This window comes from Arachis ipaensis, chromosome B5, assembly GCF_059453495.1.
Source record: "Arachis ipaensis isolate K30076 ecotype BB chromosome B5, ASM5945349v1, whole genome shotgun sequence".
Taxonomy (NCBI): domain Eukaryota; kingdom Viridiplantae; phylum Streptophyta; class Magnoliopsida; order Fabales; family Fabaceae; genus Arachis; species Arachis ipaensis.
The window spans coordinates 149003924-149022571 of record NC_142440.1 but is presented as its reverse complement, the minus strand read 5'-3'; the positions used below and the strand labels follow the sequence as shown (position 1 = coordinate 149022571).

Here is an 18648-nt window from a genome sequence, read left to right as displayed (position 1 = left end):
AAAATTATTTTTATTAATTATTAACATCAAATTTCGTTTTTTTACTCTTTACGTACACACTTCGAAAGTTCTCGTATATTTCTAATTCACCCTAATCTTCATAAATTCCATGTACTTCACACATCATATATTTTTAATTTCTCACTCTAATCTTTACAAATTCCACCCACATTACACACCAGGTATAAACTTCTTCTATTTGTATTTTTCCTGTGCTTCTTTGTTTTGGAAACCAAAAATACTAAAAAAATTAAATACAGAAAGAGAGATAAGTTACTTTTTCATATTTGAGCTCATGGATAAGGATTTAATTCTCTTTTAAAATTAAAGTTTAATCTTAAAATACAAGACAAACATTAGGTTATTGTTGGCTTACTAGAATAGAGTAATATTTTATGTTTATTAGTATTATTAAATAATAATAATGCTTTATGAAGTCAATTATTCAATCACATAATAAGTATTTAGGTATATTTGACATAAAAATTAATAATTTTTTTTGTTTTCAATCTTTCAATTCTTATATGTGTTTATAGAATAATTTTTCAATATTTATATTATATTATATAAAATTCTAAAATTTGAAAAAAAAATATTTTTCATTATAAATGTCTATTGACTATTATAGTATTTTTCATTTTTAAAAGATGTTTTATCAAATAAGCATAATTGTAATGCTTGAATTTATTAAAACCCATCTTTATTTTGGTTTAACCAAATGCTGATGCTGCAAGTTAAAAAAAATAGAAACTCAGGTGCAGTTAATTTACGTAAAGTTGATAACTAAGAGTGGTTAAATAAAAATTTAGTTAAATTAATCAAATTATTTAATCATTCTCAACTATCAACTGTTGACTGCACACTTTTCAAAAAATTATCTTTAAAAATATAATTTTTTTGGTGACTTAAATAAGCTAAAAAACAAGAAAAACAAAGGAATGATTTAAATAGAGGGACAGTCCATTTAAGACTACTCTTAAACTTTTCTAAAAAAGAAAGAAGCTGCAGTTGATGAAGTTATAACCTCATTGCCATTTTTACCATGGTATATGTTATCGTATTTAAAAGGATATCAGAAACTTGTGAAGTAATCTTGAGAAGAAGAGAGAACTGAGAGAGATATTGAGAGTGTGAAGAAGAGAATGAGTGGAGATTGAAACTGAATTAGAGTGGAAAGCATGTGATTCTTTTGTATTCAATCAGTGCAAGCTACAATTGCAGGTTATATAGACTAACTAAGTTAGTTGTAGAGCAACTACTCTTGCCAGCTCATACAGAACAGAAAGGGGGAACTAACTGACTCAGAGGGAGGGAATGTAACTGCATCTAATAGCCTAGCTTAGCATATTTTTACACGTGCTTAGTGCTTAGCTTACACACATATCGTTCTCTATATGACCCTTACATTTATCTTCTCTGCATACTTTATCATGACCCTGCCATTTTGAATTTGCTGAATTTTCCACTTTTTGCACTTTAAGCTTGTCTCGAAGCTGAATGAACGCTGCAGAGGGGAGAGCTTTGGTGAGGGTGTCTGCTACTTGGACTGAACTCGGAACATGACATACTTGAACTACTTTACTTGTGACATGGTCTCTTACAAAGTGCAGGTCTATTTCGAAGTGTTTTATTTTTGAATGTAAAATTGGATTTGCTACTAGGAGTACAGCACTCTGATTATCACAGTATGCCATAGGTGCTTCTGGAATTGACCACTTTAGCTCTCCTATTAGACCTTTTATCCATATTAGTTCTGCCACAAGGTCTGCCAGTGCTCTGTACTCAGCCTCAGTGCTTGACCTGGCCACCACTCCTTGCTTCTTTGACTGCCAAGATACTAAATTCCTTCCCATGAAGACACAGAAACCACCAACTGACTTTCTGTCATTTGGATCACCAGCCCAGTCTGAGTCACAATAAGCTGTGATCTTTAGGGATGGATCCTTATGAATTTTAAGGCCATATGCAGCTGTACCTTGCACATATCGCAGTACTCTTTTAACTAGTTTCTAGTGTGCCTCTAGAGGAGATTGCATAAACTGTGCAACCTTGTTTACACTATAGGAGCCAGGATTCCACGACAGCTACTTGACAATGGAGAACTCAATCCAGAATACCAGAAATGGAAGAAACAGGATGCTCTATTGAAATCCTAGTTGCTATCTTCCATGACCACACCATACACAACTCGAATGGTTGGGTGTACATACACGTTTCAGATTTGGAACAGGTTAGAAAGTCATTTTTCGTCACAAATCAAGGCTAGAGTAATACAATTGAGAAATCAGCTTAGCAGTACAAGAATAGGTGCTTCAGTGAATGATTATGTTTTAAAGATCAAAAGCACAATTGATGCATTAACATCAGTGGGAGAACTTGTAAGTGAAAGTGAACATGTAAATGCAATTCTCCATGGCTTAACTGAAGATTATGCACCTATCCTGACTTCCATTCTGATAAGATCCCAAGGAATTACAGTTGGTGAGTTAGAAGCAGTGCTTTTTGCACATGAAAGCATGTTAGAGAGGTTCAGAAAGCCAGAATTTGATCACCTATTGCAAGCAAATGTTGCTCAGTCCAGCCACACAAATCAATTTGATCAAGATATGTATCAAGCCAATCTTGCACAAAGAGGAGGATACAGAAGAAGCTTTCGTGGCAGAGGCAGGTTTCAGAACTCCAGAAATCCAAGAAGTCAACAAGGCTATGGCAGAACTCAGTCTTCACATCAAGAAAGGGGACAACAGCCTCAATTTAACAGGTCAGGAACTCAGAATTATGAAGGTTTTGGCAGAACTCAGTACCAAAATTATGAAAGAATGCAAGAAAGGCCTCAATGCCAGTTATGCAACAAATATGGACACACAGCACGGCTTTGCTGGTACAGATATGATGATGATAATGAGCCTTACACACAACCTCATCACAAAGATGATTATGCACAAAGACAGCAGCAGGATGAGCAACCAAAAGCCAACTTCAGCAGTGTATTGGCTAATCCTGCAACCATTCATGATTCAGTTTGGTATGCAGACTCTGGAGCTACACACCACATGACTGCAAATCCAGAAATCATGGCTGAAAAAGAAAATTATGCAGGCACGGAACAAGTGGTAGTTGGAAATGGTACAGGTTTGGCTATTAATTGTGTTGGAAAGGCCCTCTTCAAAACTGATTTGAGTTCTAGGAATCTAATAATGCAAAAACTGTTATTGGTTCCAGATATAACTAAAAACCTACTTAGTGTTTACCAATTTTGCTGTGATAATAAGGTGTTTTTTGAATTCCACTCACATGGTTGCTTTGTTAAATCTCAGGCCACAAATGAGGTCATTCTTCAAGGAGATGTTGTCAGAGGAATGTATAGGCTATTGAACTTTCACCCAGTTAACCCACCTTCTGCCTTCATTGGTTCCCTGGAGGCAGCAACAAATAAATACACACTTTGGCATGCTAGACTTGGGCATGCTTTAGAAGCAGTAGTGTCTAAAATTCTAAAGCTGTGTAATCTCCCATTTTCGCCAAATAAGTCAATATGCAGTTCCTGCTACATTGGCAAGTCACATACTTTACCCTTTCCTAAATCTACAACTGTGTATAATGCTCCACTAGAACTTGTATATTCTGATATCTGGGGGCCAGCTCCCTTACCTGATTCTAATGGAAATCATTACTTTGAACTTTATTGATGCATTTTCTCGATTTACATGGTTATATCTCATAAGAAATAGAGCTCAATTAAAATCAGTTTTCTTGCATTTTCAACATATGGCTGAGTTACAATTAAATGCCAAACTAAAGTGTATTCAAAGTGATAATGCTACAGAATATGTGAGTCTCTCTAAGTTACTGCATGAACAAGGAATCATACACAGGTTTTCTTGTCCCCACATACATCAGCAGAATGGCACAGCTGAAAGGAAGCATAGGCATGTTGTGGAGATGGGCCTTACAATGCTTGCTGCAGCCTCCTTACCCATCAGATTTTGGAGTGACGCCTTCACAACAGCAGTAAAGATCATCAATGTCCTTCCTACACCAGTGCTAGATGGAGTCTCACCAACTGAAAAACTGTTTGCAAGGCAACCAAATTATGAGGATCTAAAGGTGTTTGGATGTTCATGTTTTCCACACCTAAGGCCATTCAATAAAAACAAGTTACAATTCAGGTCTTCAGAATGTGTATTCATTGGATATGCCACCTCTCATAAGGGATATAAGTGCTTGACAAGTTCAGAGAAGGTAGTCATCAGCCGCAATGTAGTCTTTGATGAAGAAAAATTTCCCTTCAAAGACTCCCAATCTGCCTTCAACAACTAAAGCTCACCAACTCAGCCCCCACCTTATTACCCCCTACCACCACTTCAACTCCTACTAACACAGACTCAACCCACCCCTGCCAATACTCATCAAACAACTTCCTCCTTCCCATTACCTACTCAACTCCCTCAATATAATCCTGCCTCCCTGCACCCAGCACCCGCAACCTCTAACTCCTCTTCTCAGCTTTAATCCTCACAGCATACAGCACCCTTAGACTCTCCTACCCCGATTCCTATCTCAGACCTGAAAATTGTCCCTCCTTGTGCCTTACCACCAGTAACTAATGCCTCAAATGTTCATCCCATGGTAACAAGAAGCAAAACTGGCTCCCTCAGGCCAAAAGCCTTCCAAGCTGCAGTAGAACCTCGAAGTGTGCAGCAAGCACTAATAGATCCTGCCTGGAAGCAGGCAATGGATGTTGAATTCGAAGCCCTGCAAAGGAACAACACTTGGCAGCTTGTTCCCCTGCCCCCTGGCAGAGAAGCCATAGGCAGTAAGTGGGTTTTCCGCATTAAATACAATGCAGATGGAAGCCTACAAAAGCATAAAGCTCGCCTGGTTGCTCAAGGTTTCTCCCAAAGACCTGGATTTGAATTTACTGAGACCTATAGCCCAGTTGTGAAGCCAACCTCAATCAGGATCATCCTGTCCATAGCCCTGGCCAGAGGATGGTCAATCAGGCAAGTTGATATGAACAATGTCTTTCTGCATGGAGAGCTCACTGAAGACGTTTATATGAAGCAGCCACAAGGATATATTGCCAGTGACAGCAGCCTAGTTTGCAAGCTCAAAAAAGCCCTCTATGGTCTCAAGCAGGCACCTAGAGCCTGGTATCATAAGCTATCCTCAGCTCTTCTAAATCTTGGCTTCTCACCAACAAAGTCAGATGTCTCAGTGTTTGTCCAACAATCAGAAATGTCACTCACCTATGTCCTCATCTATGTTGATGACATAATTGTAACTGAAAACTGTCCAACAGTTCTTACTGCAGTCACCCAAAGACTCAACTCAGCCTTTGCATTAAAGGATATGGGAGAGCTGCACTACTTCCTAGGCATCCAAGTGACCAGGACTGAGGATGGAGGCCTGATGATGTCTCAAGGCAAATATGTGCAGGACCTGCTTGCAAAAGCTGGCATGAATGACTGCAAGCCATGTGCAACACCACTACCTTCAACTCTTAAGATTCAGGCCACTGGAAGTGCTGTGTTTGACAACCCTCAACTCTATCGTTCTGTAGTGGGAAGCTTGTAATATCTCACTGTAACAAGGCCGGACCTGGCCTATAGTGTAAACAAGGTTGCACAATTTATGCAATCTCCTCTAGAGGCACACTAGAAACTAGTTAAAAGAGTACTGCGATATGTGCAAGGTACAGCTGCATATGGCCTTAAAATTCATAAGGATCCATCCCTAAAGATCACAGCTTATTGTGACTCAGACTGGGCTGGTGATCCAAATGACAGAAAGTCAGTTGGTGGTTTCTGTGTCTTCATGGGAAGGAATTTACTATCTTGGCAGTCAAAGAAGCAAGGAGTGGTGGCCAGGTCAAGCACTGAGGCTGAGTACAGAGCACTGGCAGAACTGGATAAAAGGTCTAATAGGAGAGCTAAAGTGGTCAATTCCAGAAGCACCTCTGGCATACTGTGATAATCAGAGTACTGTACTCCTAGCAGCAAGCATTGTGTATGGTGTGGTCATGGAAGATAGCAACCAGAATTTCAATAGAGCATCCTGTTTCTTCCATTTCTGGTATCCTGGATTGAGTTCTCCATTGTCAAGTAGCTGTCGTGGTGCTGATGCAGAGTTTTCGCTGGTAGCCATTGGACCAAGCTCTGATACCATGAAAGGATATCAGAAACTTGTGAAGTAATCTTGAGAAGAAGAGAGAACTGATAGAGATGTTGAGAGTGTGAAGAAGAGAATGAGTGGAGATTGAAAGTGAATTAGAGTGAAAAGTATGTGATTCTGTTGTATTCAATCAGTGCAAGCTGCAATTGCAAGTTATATAGACTAACTAAGTTAGTTGTAGAGCAACTACTCTTACCAGCTCATACAGAACAGAAAGGGAGAACTAACTGACTCAGAGGGAGGGAATATAACTGCATCTAACAGCCTAGCTTAGCATATTTTTACACACACATATCCTTCTCAGAGGGAGGGGTGTATGTGATGCTTAGTGCTTAGCTTACACACACATATCCTTCTCTATAGTATTTGCATCTCTCATAATTAAACAAAAGTCAACACGCTAATTCTAATGTATGACGCTCTCTCATTTTCTCATTTTTCCTGAAGACAGAATACGTACTCTCTCTGCTAGATTTTTTTTCAAAGTAATCCTAATTTATCAAGAAAAGTGATGGTACTTTTTATCAACTGTTTAAAAAAAATAAAAACTTTACCAAATCAAATTATAATTATATTATTAGAAGAAGAATATAAAAAAAAAGAGAAACATTTATTTATAATTAAAAATTTAAGTACAAAATAATTTAAAATATTATTAACAAAAGACTTTATATTTATTTTTTTTTTAAAAAAATTTAAATTGTTTACTCAAATTAGACCTAATTACTTTCAATTGATGAACATTAAAGTATTTTACGTCTACCAAATGCATTGCCACATGGTTTGCAAATGACCTTATATGAAACGTGTGATGCTTTCTCGCATGTTTTTCCATTTTCATCTTGTGATAAAAAATTAGCATAAACACAGTAGCAGCATTTATACATCTCTTCCATGTGGGCGACTACTGTGACAGTGATGACAGCAGTAACTTCTTGCATTGTTTCATTCATTTTTTCTTTTTTGAGGCGTGTGTGGAAATGGTGCTTAGAGGTGTCAAGAACACAGGAGAAAGAACGAAATGGAATTGATATTATTGATCTTATTATGAGAAAAAATATAAAATAAAAAAATATAAATTAAAATTTTTATTTAGATTATTTTTTAATTTAATGTTGATGGATAATTAATTATAATAAGAGTACGTAAAGAGTACATGAAATTTTTTATTTTTTTATTTTTTTATCAAAATAAAAAAAATCATTTTTTTTTCTCTTCTAGTTCTTCAAACCATTAACATTACAGCTTACAGTTTGAATAGTTTAAGACATGAGATTTTCTTGATAGTGCAGTGAGCGTAAAAAATAGAAAAGTGAAAAATCTTATGTATTTCTTATGTATTATTACTATAATTAATTACCATTAATATTAAACTAACTAAGTTATATAGACTAACTAAGTTAGTTGTAGAGCAACTACTCTTGCCAGCTCATACAGAACAGAAAGGGAGAACTAACTGACTCAGAGGGAGGGAATGTAACTGCATCTAACAGCCTAGCTTAGCATATTTTTACACACACATATCCTTCTCAGAGGGAGGGGTGTATGTGATGCTTAGTGCTTAGCTTACACACACATATCCTTCTCTATAGTATTTGCATCTCTCATAATTAAACAAAAGTCAACACGCTAATTCTAATGTATGACGCTCTCTCATTTTCTCATTTTTCCTGAAGACAGAGTACGTACTCTCTCTGCTAGATTTTTTTTCAAAGTAATCCTAATTTATCAAGAAAAGTGATGGTACTTTTTATCAACTGTTTTAAAAAAAATAAAAACTTTACCAAATCAAATTATAATTATATTATTAGAAGAAGAATATAAAAAAAAAAACATTTATTTATAATTAAAAATTTAAGTACAAAATAATTTAAAATATTATTAACAAAAGACTTTATATTTAATTTTTTTTTTTAAAAATTTAAATTGTTTACTCAAATTAGACTTAATTACTTTCAATTGATGAACATTAAAGTATTTTACGTCTACCAAATGCATTGCCACATGGTTTGCAAATGACCTTATATGAAGCGCGTGTGATGCTTTCTCGCATGTTTTTCCATTTTCATCTTATGATAAAAAATTAGCATAAACACAGTAGCAGCATTTATACATCTCTTCCATGTGGGCGACTACTGTGACAGTGGTGACAGCAGTAACTTCTTGCATTGTTTCATTCATTTTTTCTTTTTTGAGGCGTGTGTGGAAATGGTGCTTAGAGGTGTCAAGAACACAGGAGAAAGAACGAAATGGAATTGATATTATTGATCTTATTATGAGAAAAAATATAAAATAAAAAAATATAAATTAAAATTTTTATTTAGATTATTTTTTAATTTAATGTTGATGGATAATTAATTATAATAAGAGTACGTAAAGAGTACATGAAATTTTTTATTTTTTTATTTTTTTATCAAAATAAAAAAAATCAATTTTTTTCTCTCTTCTAGTTCTTCAAACCATTAACATTACAGCTTACAGTTTGAATAGTTTAAGACATGAGATTTTCTTGATAGTGCAGTGAGCGTAAAAAATAGAAAAGTGAAAAATCTTATGTATTTCTTATGTATTATTACTATAATTAATTACCATTAATATTAAACTAATAAAAAAATAATCTAAATAACAAAAATAAGTAAAAATCAGTAGTAGATTCAAATAATTTTGTGAATGTTTACCAAAAAAATAATTTTGTCAGTGGGGGTACATAATAATAATTTTTATAATTATACTTTATTATTATAAAATATAATTAATTTTTAAATTATCTAACTAACAAATTAAAATACTAAAATTATAATTTAAATAATAATATAAATTAAATAAAATTTTTATTGTCAATACAATTTGTTCCACTCAAGAGTATGACTCCTGCGCTCCGACGTATAACTCGGTTATGGTTGGGCTCGATGATCCTCCTATAACTCGAAACGTCTTCTCTGGGAACGGGGCGTGGTCGGCGTAGAACCTGCAAAAGGGACTCCGACGCCCAAGTCAGTAATATCACAAGATAACAAGGAATACTTTAAAAGAGAATAAGGTAAGAGTATTAGGTGAGCTAAAGTGTTTTGTGCTTAAGCGTTTAGATGAGAAGAGATCAGAGGGAGTATCCTATCCCCTAGTGGGGTTAGGGGGTGACTTTATATAGTCGAGAAAGCTTAGTGGTTTCGCCGTTATACTGACCTTGATAGTAGGGCTGTTATGGATATTTTCTGTTGTTCCCTTATATCTTGGTTAGTTTTTGAAAGATTCAGATATTATCGGTTAGGTTCGTAGGTTTCAGATTCGACCTTTTCTGTTTGTGGATAAGCTCGGTCAAAGCTTCTGGAAGCCGAGTATATCGGTATGGATCACAGCCCCAAGCTTGGCCTGTGAAAAAACGGGTTGAGCTTATTGTGTTTTCGGCTTTTTGAAGCTTTGTTGACCGTAATGGAGCCCCCAAGTTCAACTTGTTTTTTTTTGTTGGGCTATTGTTTGTTGGGCTTTGATGCGCAGTGTGTTTTTTCGTTCCCGCTTCCTTTGTTGGTGGTTTTATGGAACGTGGGATAGTGGGTGTCTTGGGAGTTGTGGTTGTCTCTTTGACTGGTTGCTGTGTTTGCATTGAAGTTCATCACTTTGCTGTTGGGACGCGTCATGTCTAAAAAAGGTTAGCAAATTGTTTTTGTCTGTTTGCTTTCTTTTTTTTGTAAAAAATGGGGAAAAAAGGTACTATTGCTATTGATGAGGGTGACGTTTATAGCTGGGTTGATAATAATGTTAGGGGACATGTATCCGTGTTTTGTAATGATGAGCTTGTGAAACAACTGAATGAAGCTAACTGGGTAAGGCGTGGTCATGATCTTGAGGTTAGGTTTCTGTCCTGTAGTGAGAATGATAGGGTTTGTGAGAAAAGGTCTGACTGGAGTTACTTCTATATGTATACGTGTTTGCTGACTGAACTTGGTGTACGTTTTCCTTTTACTGACTTCGAGTGCGGGGTTTTACACCAGTTAAACTGTGCTCCGACACAATTGCACCCAAATTCTTGGGCGTTTGTTAGGGCTTTTGAAAGTCTGATGGATCATTTGGAATGTTATCCTTCGCTTGGTGTATTTTTCTCTTTGTTTCAAGCTAAGGGTGTTCGTAGGGGTGGGTGGGTGAATTTGAGTGGACATCCGGGTCGTGGGATTTTTTCTTTATACAAACAATCTTTTAAAGATTTTAAAGAAATGTTTGTAAAAGTTTAAATCGTTGAAGGTTTTTATCCCTTCTTCTTGGATACGTTGCTTGAGGAGAGATTTCCAATCTTTTTGGTTTCCCGAGCCCAATCAAGTTTTAGATTGCGAAAATAAGGTCTCTAGTGAAGAATTGCTGTTAAATTTCTTGATGTCTGCAATGTCGTCTTCTTCCTTACTTTCTACGTCTACTCTTCTGAAGCTTGAGGGGGATAAGGAGGCGTTGGAGGAGTATCTAGGTAACTTGTAGGTTTTGTGGTTTTTGCTGAGGTTTGGTGCTTTTTATCTTATATGGTTTCTGTGTTTGTTGTGTAGGTGAGAAGACTTCCACGCTTACTACGGCGAATTTGAAGGCTTTTGTTTCGAAGAACAAAAAGAAAGAAAAGGAGGGGTCCTCTACCAACGTGGTTAAGGAAGGTGAGGGAGGTGTGGGGAAGCTTGATGGGAGTTTTAAGAGGAAGAGAGGTGATGGTTCACCAAAGGTTGTTGACCTTACTGCCATGAGGGATGGCTCTGCCATTTTTACTTCTGAGGAGATAAGTGCTACTTATGAAAGTCAGGTGGTTCTCCATGGTTATAAGGAAGGGCCGCGTAATTCTCTGTGGTCCCCTGGGTATCTGTTTATGGCTGTGGCTGACAAGGTTGCTCAGGTGGATTCTGATGTGAAAATAATTCATGATGCGGGAAAGGTTGGGGTTGCTCGATATTTGCAGGTATATTTTCTTAGTATTCTTTGCCTTTCTTGCTATTGTAGATGCTTGGTTTGTGATGATTCCTTTTTTCGTAGGTGATTGGGGCTAGGCTTCTTTCTATTGGTTGTACTTCGGAGTTGGATGCTATTTTGGAGGGTGATCAGGTTGATGCAATTAAGAAGCTGAAAGAGTCTTTGGAAGAGAGGGATGATCGGGCTGAGAAATTTAAGACTAAAGTGAGGGGGTTGAAGGAGAAGGTGAAGACTGCAGAGTCTGAGCTTCAGAAGGTGAGGCGAGCTCTTGAGTCAAAAGTTGAGGAGGCTGAAAAGGCAAATGCTCGGGTTCCCGAGTTGCAGGATGAGGTTTTATCAGCCTTTACCCTTGGGTTTGATCGTGCTATAGCTCATATAGGAGTGTTATCTCCCTCGTTTGATGTTAGTAAGTTAGATGTTACGAAGATTGTTAGTAATGGTCAATTGATTGATGATGAAGCTTTGTCCGATAAGGGGGACGGGAGTGCTTCTGTTGGGAAAGTAAACTGAAGAAGTCTATCACGCTTTAGTTTGTTTTGTTTGTAAAACCTTTTGCTTTCTTTTGGAATTGTGGTTGACATTTTGATGGTTTGGTGGACCATGTTTGTACTTTGTTTTAGTTTTTTGAAATGAATGGATTTGGTAGTATTGTTTTGTTATTCACATGAATAGTTTGTACATGTTTGTTTGATAGGGGTGTGAGAGACCTCATTAAAACCTCCTCCAGACAAAACCCTATATGGGAAAAAATTCTAGGGGTAGGAAAAAGAGTATATCCTCATGTCCCTATCATTTCTAAGATAGGTAAGACTTTAAAGAGGAAATGTTCCAGATTCCTGGGACTTCTTCGCCTTCTAGTGTCTGTAGTTTGTATGCTCCTTTACCGAGTACTTTGATAACTCGGTATGGTCCTTCCCAAGAAGCTGCTAGTTTTCCGTGTGCATGTTGTCTTCTTGCTTCCTCTATTTTTTGAAGGACGAGGTCTTGTTCGTTGAACGATCTTGGTTGTACTTTCTTGTTATATTTTTTCCTAATTATTTGTTGCATTGCCAGCTGTTTTATTCAGGCTTTCTCTCTGTCTTCGTCGATGGTGTCGAGTTCTGTACGTCGGATGTTGTCGTTTTGTTCGGTTGATGTTTGGTTTCTACGTGCTGACGTTATTGAGACCTCAACTGGGATCATGGCGTCTGCTCCATATACCAATCTAAATGGTGTTTCTTGTGTTGTAGATTGAATTGTCGTGTTATAACCCCATAGTACTTCTGGTATTAACTCGGCCCACTCTCCTTTTGCATTGCCAAGTTTCTTCTTAAGAGAGTTGAGAATGACTTTGTTGGCGGCTTCTGCGAGCCCATTGGTCTGTGGATGTTCTACTGACGAGAAATGGTGTTTTATCTGGAATTCATTTAAAAAAGAAGCTAAACTTTGGTCGGTGAATTGCCGACCATTGTCAGTAATAATGTGATGTGGTATACCAAAGCGGCAAATGATTTGTTTCCAAATGAAAGATCTTACTTTATCAGCTCCTATTTTTGCTAATGGAGTTGCTTCTATCCATTTGGAGAAGTAATATATTGCTACAAGTAAGTATTTTACCTGTCCTGGTGCTTTTAGAAATGGGTCGAGGATATCTAGCCCCCATTTTTGGAAAGGCCAGCTTACCTCCGATGTGTGTAATTGCTCTGCCGGATTGTGGATGGCCGAGCTGTGCTTCTGGTAGCTATCACATTTCTTGACTTTGTTGATGCAATCTCTCTTCATGGATGGCCAATAGAATCCTGCTCTTGCTATTTTAGATGCTAGGCTTAGTCCTCCTATGTGGTTGCCACATACCCCTTCGTGGGCTTCGTTCATAGCATCTTCGGCCTCTTCTTTGTTGATACATCTTAAAAGAGGTTGGGAGAATCCCCTTTTGTATAGCTCATTTCCAATCATAGTGAAGGGAGCTGCACGTCTTCTGAATGTTTTGGTATCTGATGTTGTAGGGATCCTTCCTGATTGTATGTATTGTTTGTATGGCGCCCTCCAATCTTCTTCCTTGGCCACTGAAAATATCGATTTGCTACTAAAGCTTAGATTGGTGAGTGTTAGTTGAGATATAACAGAATCAGTTATAAACTTCCTGGTTGTTGCTAATTTTGAGAGTGCATCTGCCCGGGTGTTATGTTCCCGAGCTATGTGTGTGATTTGTATAAAATGAAAGTTTGTGAGGAGTTTCTTTACCGAGCTGTGGTATTTTTCTAGTAGCTGATCCTTTACCTGAAAGTGGCCTGTTACCTGCTGCACTACAAGCTGTGAGTCGCAGTATACTTGTAGGTGGGTGATGTTAAGGGATTGTGCCAGTCTTAGTCTGGCGAGCAGTGCTTCGTATTCGGCTTGATTATTGCTTGTCTGGAATGTGAATCTGATAGATTTCTCGAGTTGCAAGTCTTCCTTGTTGGTGAGTAATACCCCTGCTCCAGAGCCTTCGTTGTTGGATGCGCCGTCGACATATAGCTCCCATGTGTGTTGTTGCTTCGGCTGTTCTGATAGCTCGGCCACAAAGTCGGCTAATATTTGTGCTTTCATGGCTGTTCTTGGTTCATAGTCAATGTCGAACTCGGAGAGTTCGATAGACCACTTGATTAGTCTACCGGATACCTCTGGTCTTGTTAGGACTTGACGTAGAGGTTGATTTGTTTTGACTATGATTTTGTTGCTTTGAAAATAGTGCCTTAGCCTTCTTGCTGAGGTTACCAATGCGTACGCTAGCTTTTCCATTGCTGAGTATCTTAGTTCGGCGTTTTGTTCACGAAATATAATGGCTCTTGCTTTTCGTTTACTTCTGTCATTAATGACGAGCTTATGGCGTTAGTAGTAACAGATAGATATATTAATAAGGCTTACCTGGATTGGGCTTTTGTAGGACTGGAGGAGATGATAGAGTTGTTTTTAGCTTCTGGAAAGCTATTTCACACTCGTTGTTCCAGTTGAACCTTGTTTGCTTTCTGAGTATGTTGTAAAAGTGTTGAGATTGTGTTGAAATTGAAGGGAGAAATCTGGACAATGCGGCTAGTCGGCCATTTAACTGCTGGACTTCCTTTATTGTTTGGGGACTTCGCATTTGTATTATTGCTTTGCACTTTTCTGGGTTGGCTTCGATGCCTCTGCATGTGAGTACGAACCCAAGGAACTTTCCTTCGGTTACTCCGACCACGCATTTTTCCGGGTTGAGTCGCATATTATTTTTTCTGACTTGTTCGAATATTTCTTCCAAGTCATTTCCGTGGTGCTGTTGCTTTTCTGTTTTTACAACCATATCGTCGACGTGAACTTCTAAATTTCTTCCAATTTGGTCTTTGAACTCCTTGTCCATTAGTCGTTGATATGTGGTACCTGCATTCTTAAGGCCGAAAGGCATAACCTTATAACAATAATTTCCCAATTCAGTTATAAATACCGTTTTATCCTGGTCTTTATGGTGCATTAGTATTTGATTGTATCCAGAGTATGCATCTAAGAAACTTAGGGTGCTATATCCTGATGCATTATCTACTAACTTATCAATGCAAGGGAGGGGGTATGCATCCTTTGGACATGCTTTATTCAGATTTATAAAATCAACACACATACGCCACTTACCTGAGGGTTTTCTTACCATTACCACGTTTGAGAGCCATGTTGTGAACCTGAGCTCCCGTATGAACCCTCCTGCTGCGAGTAGCTTCTGTGTTTCCTCTTGACAGGCCGATCTCTTTTCATTGCTCATGTTTCTCTTCTTTTGAGCTGTAGGCCGGATCTTTTGGTCAATTTGTAGTTTGTGGCATATTAGTTTGGGATCGATGCCAGGCATATCTGCTGGGGTCCATGCGAAGAGGTCAGCATTTTTTCGAAGTATGCTGATGATTTGTTCCTTGGTGCTTGCAGGGAGTGAGTGACTGATATAAGTTATATGGCTATGATTATTGTTCAGATGTACCTGTTCGAGGTCGTCAGTTGGTGAAGGTCTGTTTTGTGGATCTTCCCGAGGATCTAACTCGGCCATTGGTGAGATGTTAACCACGTGATGAGGTTCTTCTGATCTGTTATTCTTATAGTTGGTCGTTGGTTCGTTCTTTAGACTCTCATTGTAGCACCTGCGGGCTTGTGTTTGATCAGAATGTATTGTTGCTGTTGTATTGTTGGATACCTGAAATTTTACACAAAGGTGGACGATTGAAACTATAGCACAAAAAGAATTTAAAGATGGCCTACCCAAGATCATATTGTATGGGCTTGGGCATTCTACTACTAGGAACTGCACATCTCGTGTATGGCAAAGCGGGTGTTCTCCTAAGGTTATTTTCAGCCAGACGCTTCCTAAGATGGAGACTCGTGCTCCCGAGAAGCCGACCAGTTCCCCCATGTATGGTTGTAACATATTTGTGCTGATTTTCATTTTCTGGAATGTAGAATAGAAAAGCACGTCGGCGCTGCTGCCTGGGTCGAGCAATACTTTCTTGACAAGAAGATCTCCTGCCTGGATCGATATTACCACTGGGTCATCTAGATTTGGTGTAGGTGCTTGATAGTCAGATTGTTCGAAGGTAATGCGAGGTGTAGGTGGTCGGGGTGTGGCCATTTCCTTTGTTACCTGCACCATTAGCATGGTTCTGTAGTTACGCTTTCTGGCCGAGTTTGTGTGTCCTCCTCCTGTAAATCCTCCGGAGATGCAGTTTATGACTCCTCTGGTTGGTGGTGGAGGTTTGCGGATCATTGATATTTTGCCGAGCTGACTTCATTCTGCTACCGATGTATTTGTCGAGGTGTCCTTGTCTGGCTAGCCATTCAAGGAGATCCTTAGCGATGACGCATTCATCGGTTGTGTGGCCGAATTTTTGGTGGAACGCGCAATGCTTTGACCTGTCGACGTATCTCTGGTCTTGGTATGCTCCTGCTCGGCTGGGTGGTTTGATTATTTTTGTACTCAGTATTTCCTTGATAATGTCCTCAGTCTTCGTGTTGAATTGAGTGTAAGTGTCGTACTTGGGTGTTAGTTTAAAAGGTTTTCTGCTATCTTTCTGATTGGGGGTTCTGTTGTGCCTTTCGTCCTCTCGGCGCGTTTGAGGTTTGTCTGTCTTCCGGGCTTCCCTGAGCTCTTCAATTTCCATTTGTCCGGCCGCTTTTTCGCGAAACTCCTCCAGAGTCTTAGGTTTGGTTACGGCGATTGTCTCCTGGAATTTGCCTGGTCTGAGACTGCTTTTAAGTGTGTGGAGGTGCACGTTTGGGTCAAGGTCAGGTATCTCTACCGTTGCCTTGGCGAATCTTGTCATGTAGTCCTTCAGACTCTCGTGTTGTCCTTGCTTGATGGTGCTGAGATAGTCAGATCCGTGGACATATATCCGGGAGGTTGCAAAATAGTCAATGAAAGATCTTGCCAGGTCCTCGAAGCTGGAGATTGAACCTGCGAGAATCTTAGAGAACCAAAGTAAAGCTGCACCATCTAAATAAGTAGGGAAAGAACGGCAAAGCACCGGGTCAGAAGCACCATTAAAAAATATCATGGATTGAAACTTTTTTATGTGCACCCGGGGGTCTCCGATTCCTTCGTAAGGCTTTAGCCCGGTTGGGAGCATGAAGTTTTCCGGCATCTGAACGCTCATAACCTCCTGTGAGAAAGGGTTGTCGAGCGTGAGCTTTTCCTTGGGTGGCGCTATGCTTGCCGGATCAGTTCCTTTCTTGCTTGAGCCATTGTCAGCAATATTTTTAGAGGATTGCTCTGCCACTTTCCTGATCTCAGCCTGAAGCTCGGCTATCATGGCTAATAGTTCTGCCTGTGTGTGCTGATTGACCCCGTTGTCCGCCATATAGGGTATAAGAACTCTGCAAAACAAAAGAAGAAAGCAAGAAAAAACAGAGGAGTGATGTGGGGTTAATTGTTTATAATCGGGCCCCACGGTGGGCGCCAAATGTTCCACTCAAGAGTATAACTCCTGCGCTCCGACGTATAACTCGGTTATGGTTGGGCTCGATGGTCCTCCTATAACTCGAAACGTCTTCTCTGGGAACGGGGCGTGGTCGGCGTGGAACCTGCAAAAGGGACTTCGACGCCCAAGTCAGTAATATCACAAGATAACAAGGAATACTTTAAAAGAGAATAAGGTAAGAGTATTAGGTGAGCTGAAGTGTTTTATGCTTAAGCGTTTAGATGAGAAGAGATCAGAGGGAGTATCCTATCCCCTAGTGGGGTTAGGGGGTGACTTTATATAGTCGAGAAAGCTTAGTGGTTTTGCCGTTATACTGACCTTGATAATAGGGCTGTTATGGATATTTTCTGTTGTTCCCTTATATCTCGGTTAGTTTTTGAAAGATTAAGATATTATCGGTTAGTTTCGTAGGTTTCAGATTCGACCTTTTCTGTTTGTGGATAAGCTCGGTCAAAGTTTCTGGAAGCCGAATATATCGGTATGGATCACAATTAAATATATTTTTTTATATATGTTATTAACAAATATTGTTGTTCCAAAAAAATTAAAATTAACTTTAAAAAATATCAATGAATAAATAATATTATTTTAATTTCTTATTTTATTATTATTTATTTAACTATTTTTTATTTAATAGTCAATATAAAATTAATATTTTTATTTAGCCATTTTTATTTAATAATCAATATAGGATTAATATTTCTTTTTGTCCACGTCTGAATTTTTTTGTACCAAATTGATAGTTAATTTTAATTTGAATAAATAATCAAACATATATATACCGTATAACAGTAATACTTAAGACTGAAAGTGAGTCAAATTAGCTCATGAACTAATTCGAGCTCGACTCGTTAATAGTTCGATGAGTTGAACTCGTGAGCTGGTAAGTTGAATTTGAGACTGGAATTAAACTCATAAATTAAATGAGCCGAGCTTGAGTTTAGATAAGCTCAGCTCATTAACTCGTGAGCTGGTTCGATTATATATATATATATATATTAAAAATATAGATTAAATGCATATAGGATATGCGTATTAATAATTTAATATATTTATATAATTTTACATATATATATATTAATATTTTTTATTATTTAGAATTTTATAGATATTTTTTATATATAATTTTGATGTAGGACATAAATAAAAAATTTATAATTGATAGATTGACAATATATAAAATTGATCTTTTTTTTAATATTTTTCAATATATATAAGTTATAATTTATCGATATAGAATTATAGATTATGTTCATATTATTTGAGTCCGCTTGTGAGTTCGAGCCAGCTTATGAGCTTTCGTTGAGTCGAGTTTGAGCTTAAGAAATAGGCTCGATTGTTAATGAGTCGAGCCGTCAGCCAAGCTTAATTTTCGTGAGCCGAACTTGAGCTTAGTCTAGCTCGACTCGACTCGACTCACTTCTAGCCCTAGTGATATTCACCAAGTATATACGCAAATTTTTTTCAACCTGTAAATTTATTTATTAGTTCTAATTGTAAAATAATAAATCTGTAATTATTTCATTCTCTTTTTTTAATTATTGTAACAAATTTATTTAAATATTGAATTACTGTTTAATTTATTTTTACA

At 37.9% G+C, this 18648-nt stretch overlaps 3 protein-coding genes across 3 annotated transcripts; 1 reads left to right on the top strand and 2 right to left on the bottom strand.

Moving 5' to 3' along the window:
- Positions 1-9866: 9866 nt before the first annotated feature.
- LOC148566185 (uncharacterized) lies at positions 9867-11622 on the top strand. The gene is made up of 4 exons (XM_088487420.1): positions 9867-10310; positions 10411-10627; positions 10704-11101; positions 11176-11622. The coding sequence occupies exons 1-4, from the start codon at positions 9867-9869 to the stop codon at positions 11620-11622; spliced, it is 1506 nt and encodes a 501-aa protein (XP_088343546.1).
- A 552-nt stretch (positions 11623-12174) lies between these two features.
- On the bottom strand, positions 12175-13872 carry LOC107641282 (uncharacterized). Its single transcript, XM_016344777.1, has one exon. It carries the CDS (start codon positions 13870-13872, stop codon positions 12175-12177), a length of 1698 nt encoding a protein of 565 aa, XP_016200263.1.
- Positions 13873-15749: 1877 nt separating this feature from the next.
- On the bottom strand, positions 15750-16937 carry LOC107641281 (uncharacterized). Its single transcript, XM_088487419.1, has one exon. It carries the CDS (start codon positions 16935-16937, stop codon positions 15750-15752), a length of 1188 nt encoding a protein of 395 aa, XP_088343545.1.
- Between the last annotated feature and the right edge of the window lie 1711 nt (positions 16938-18648).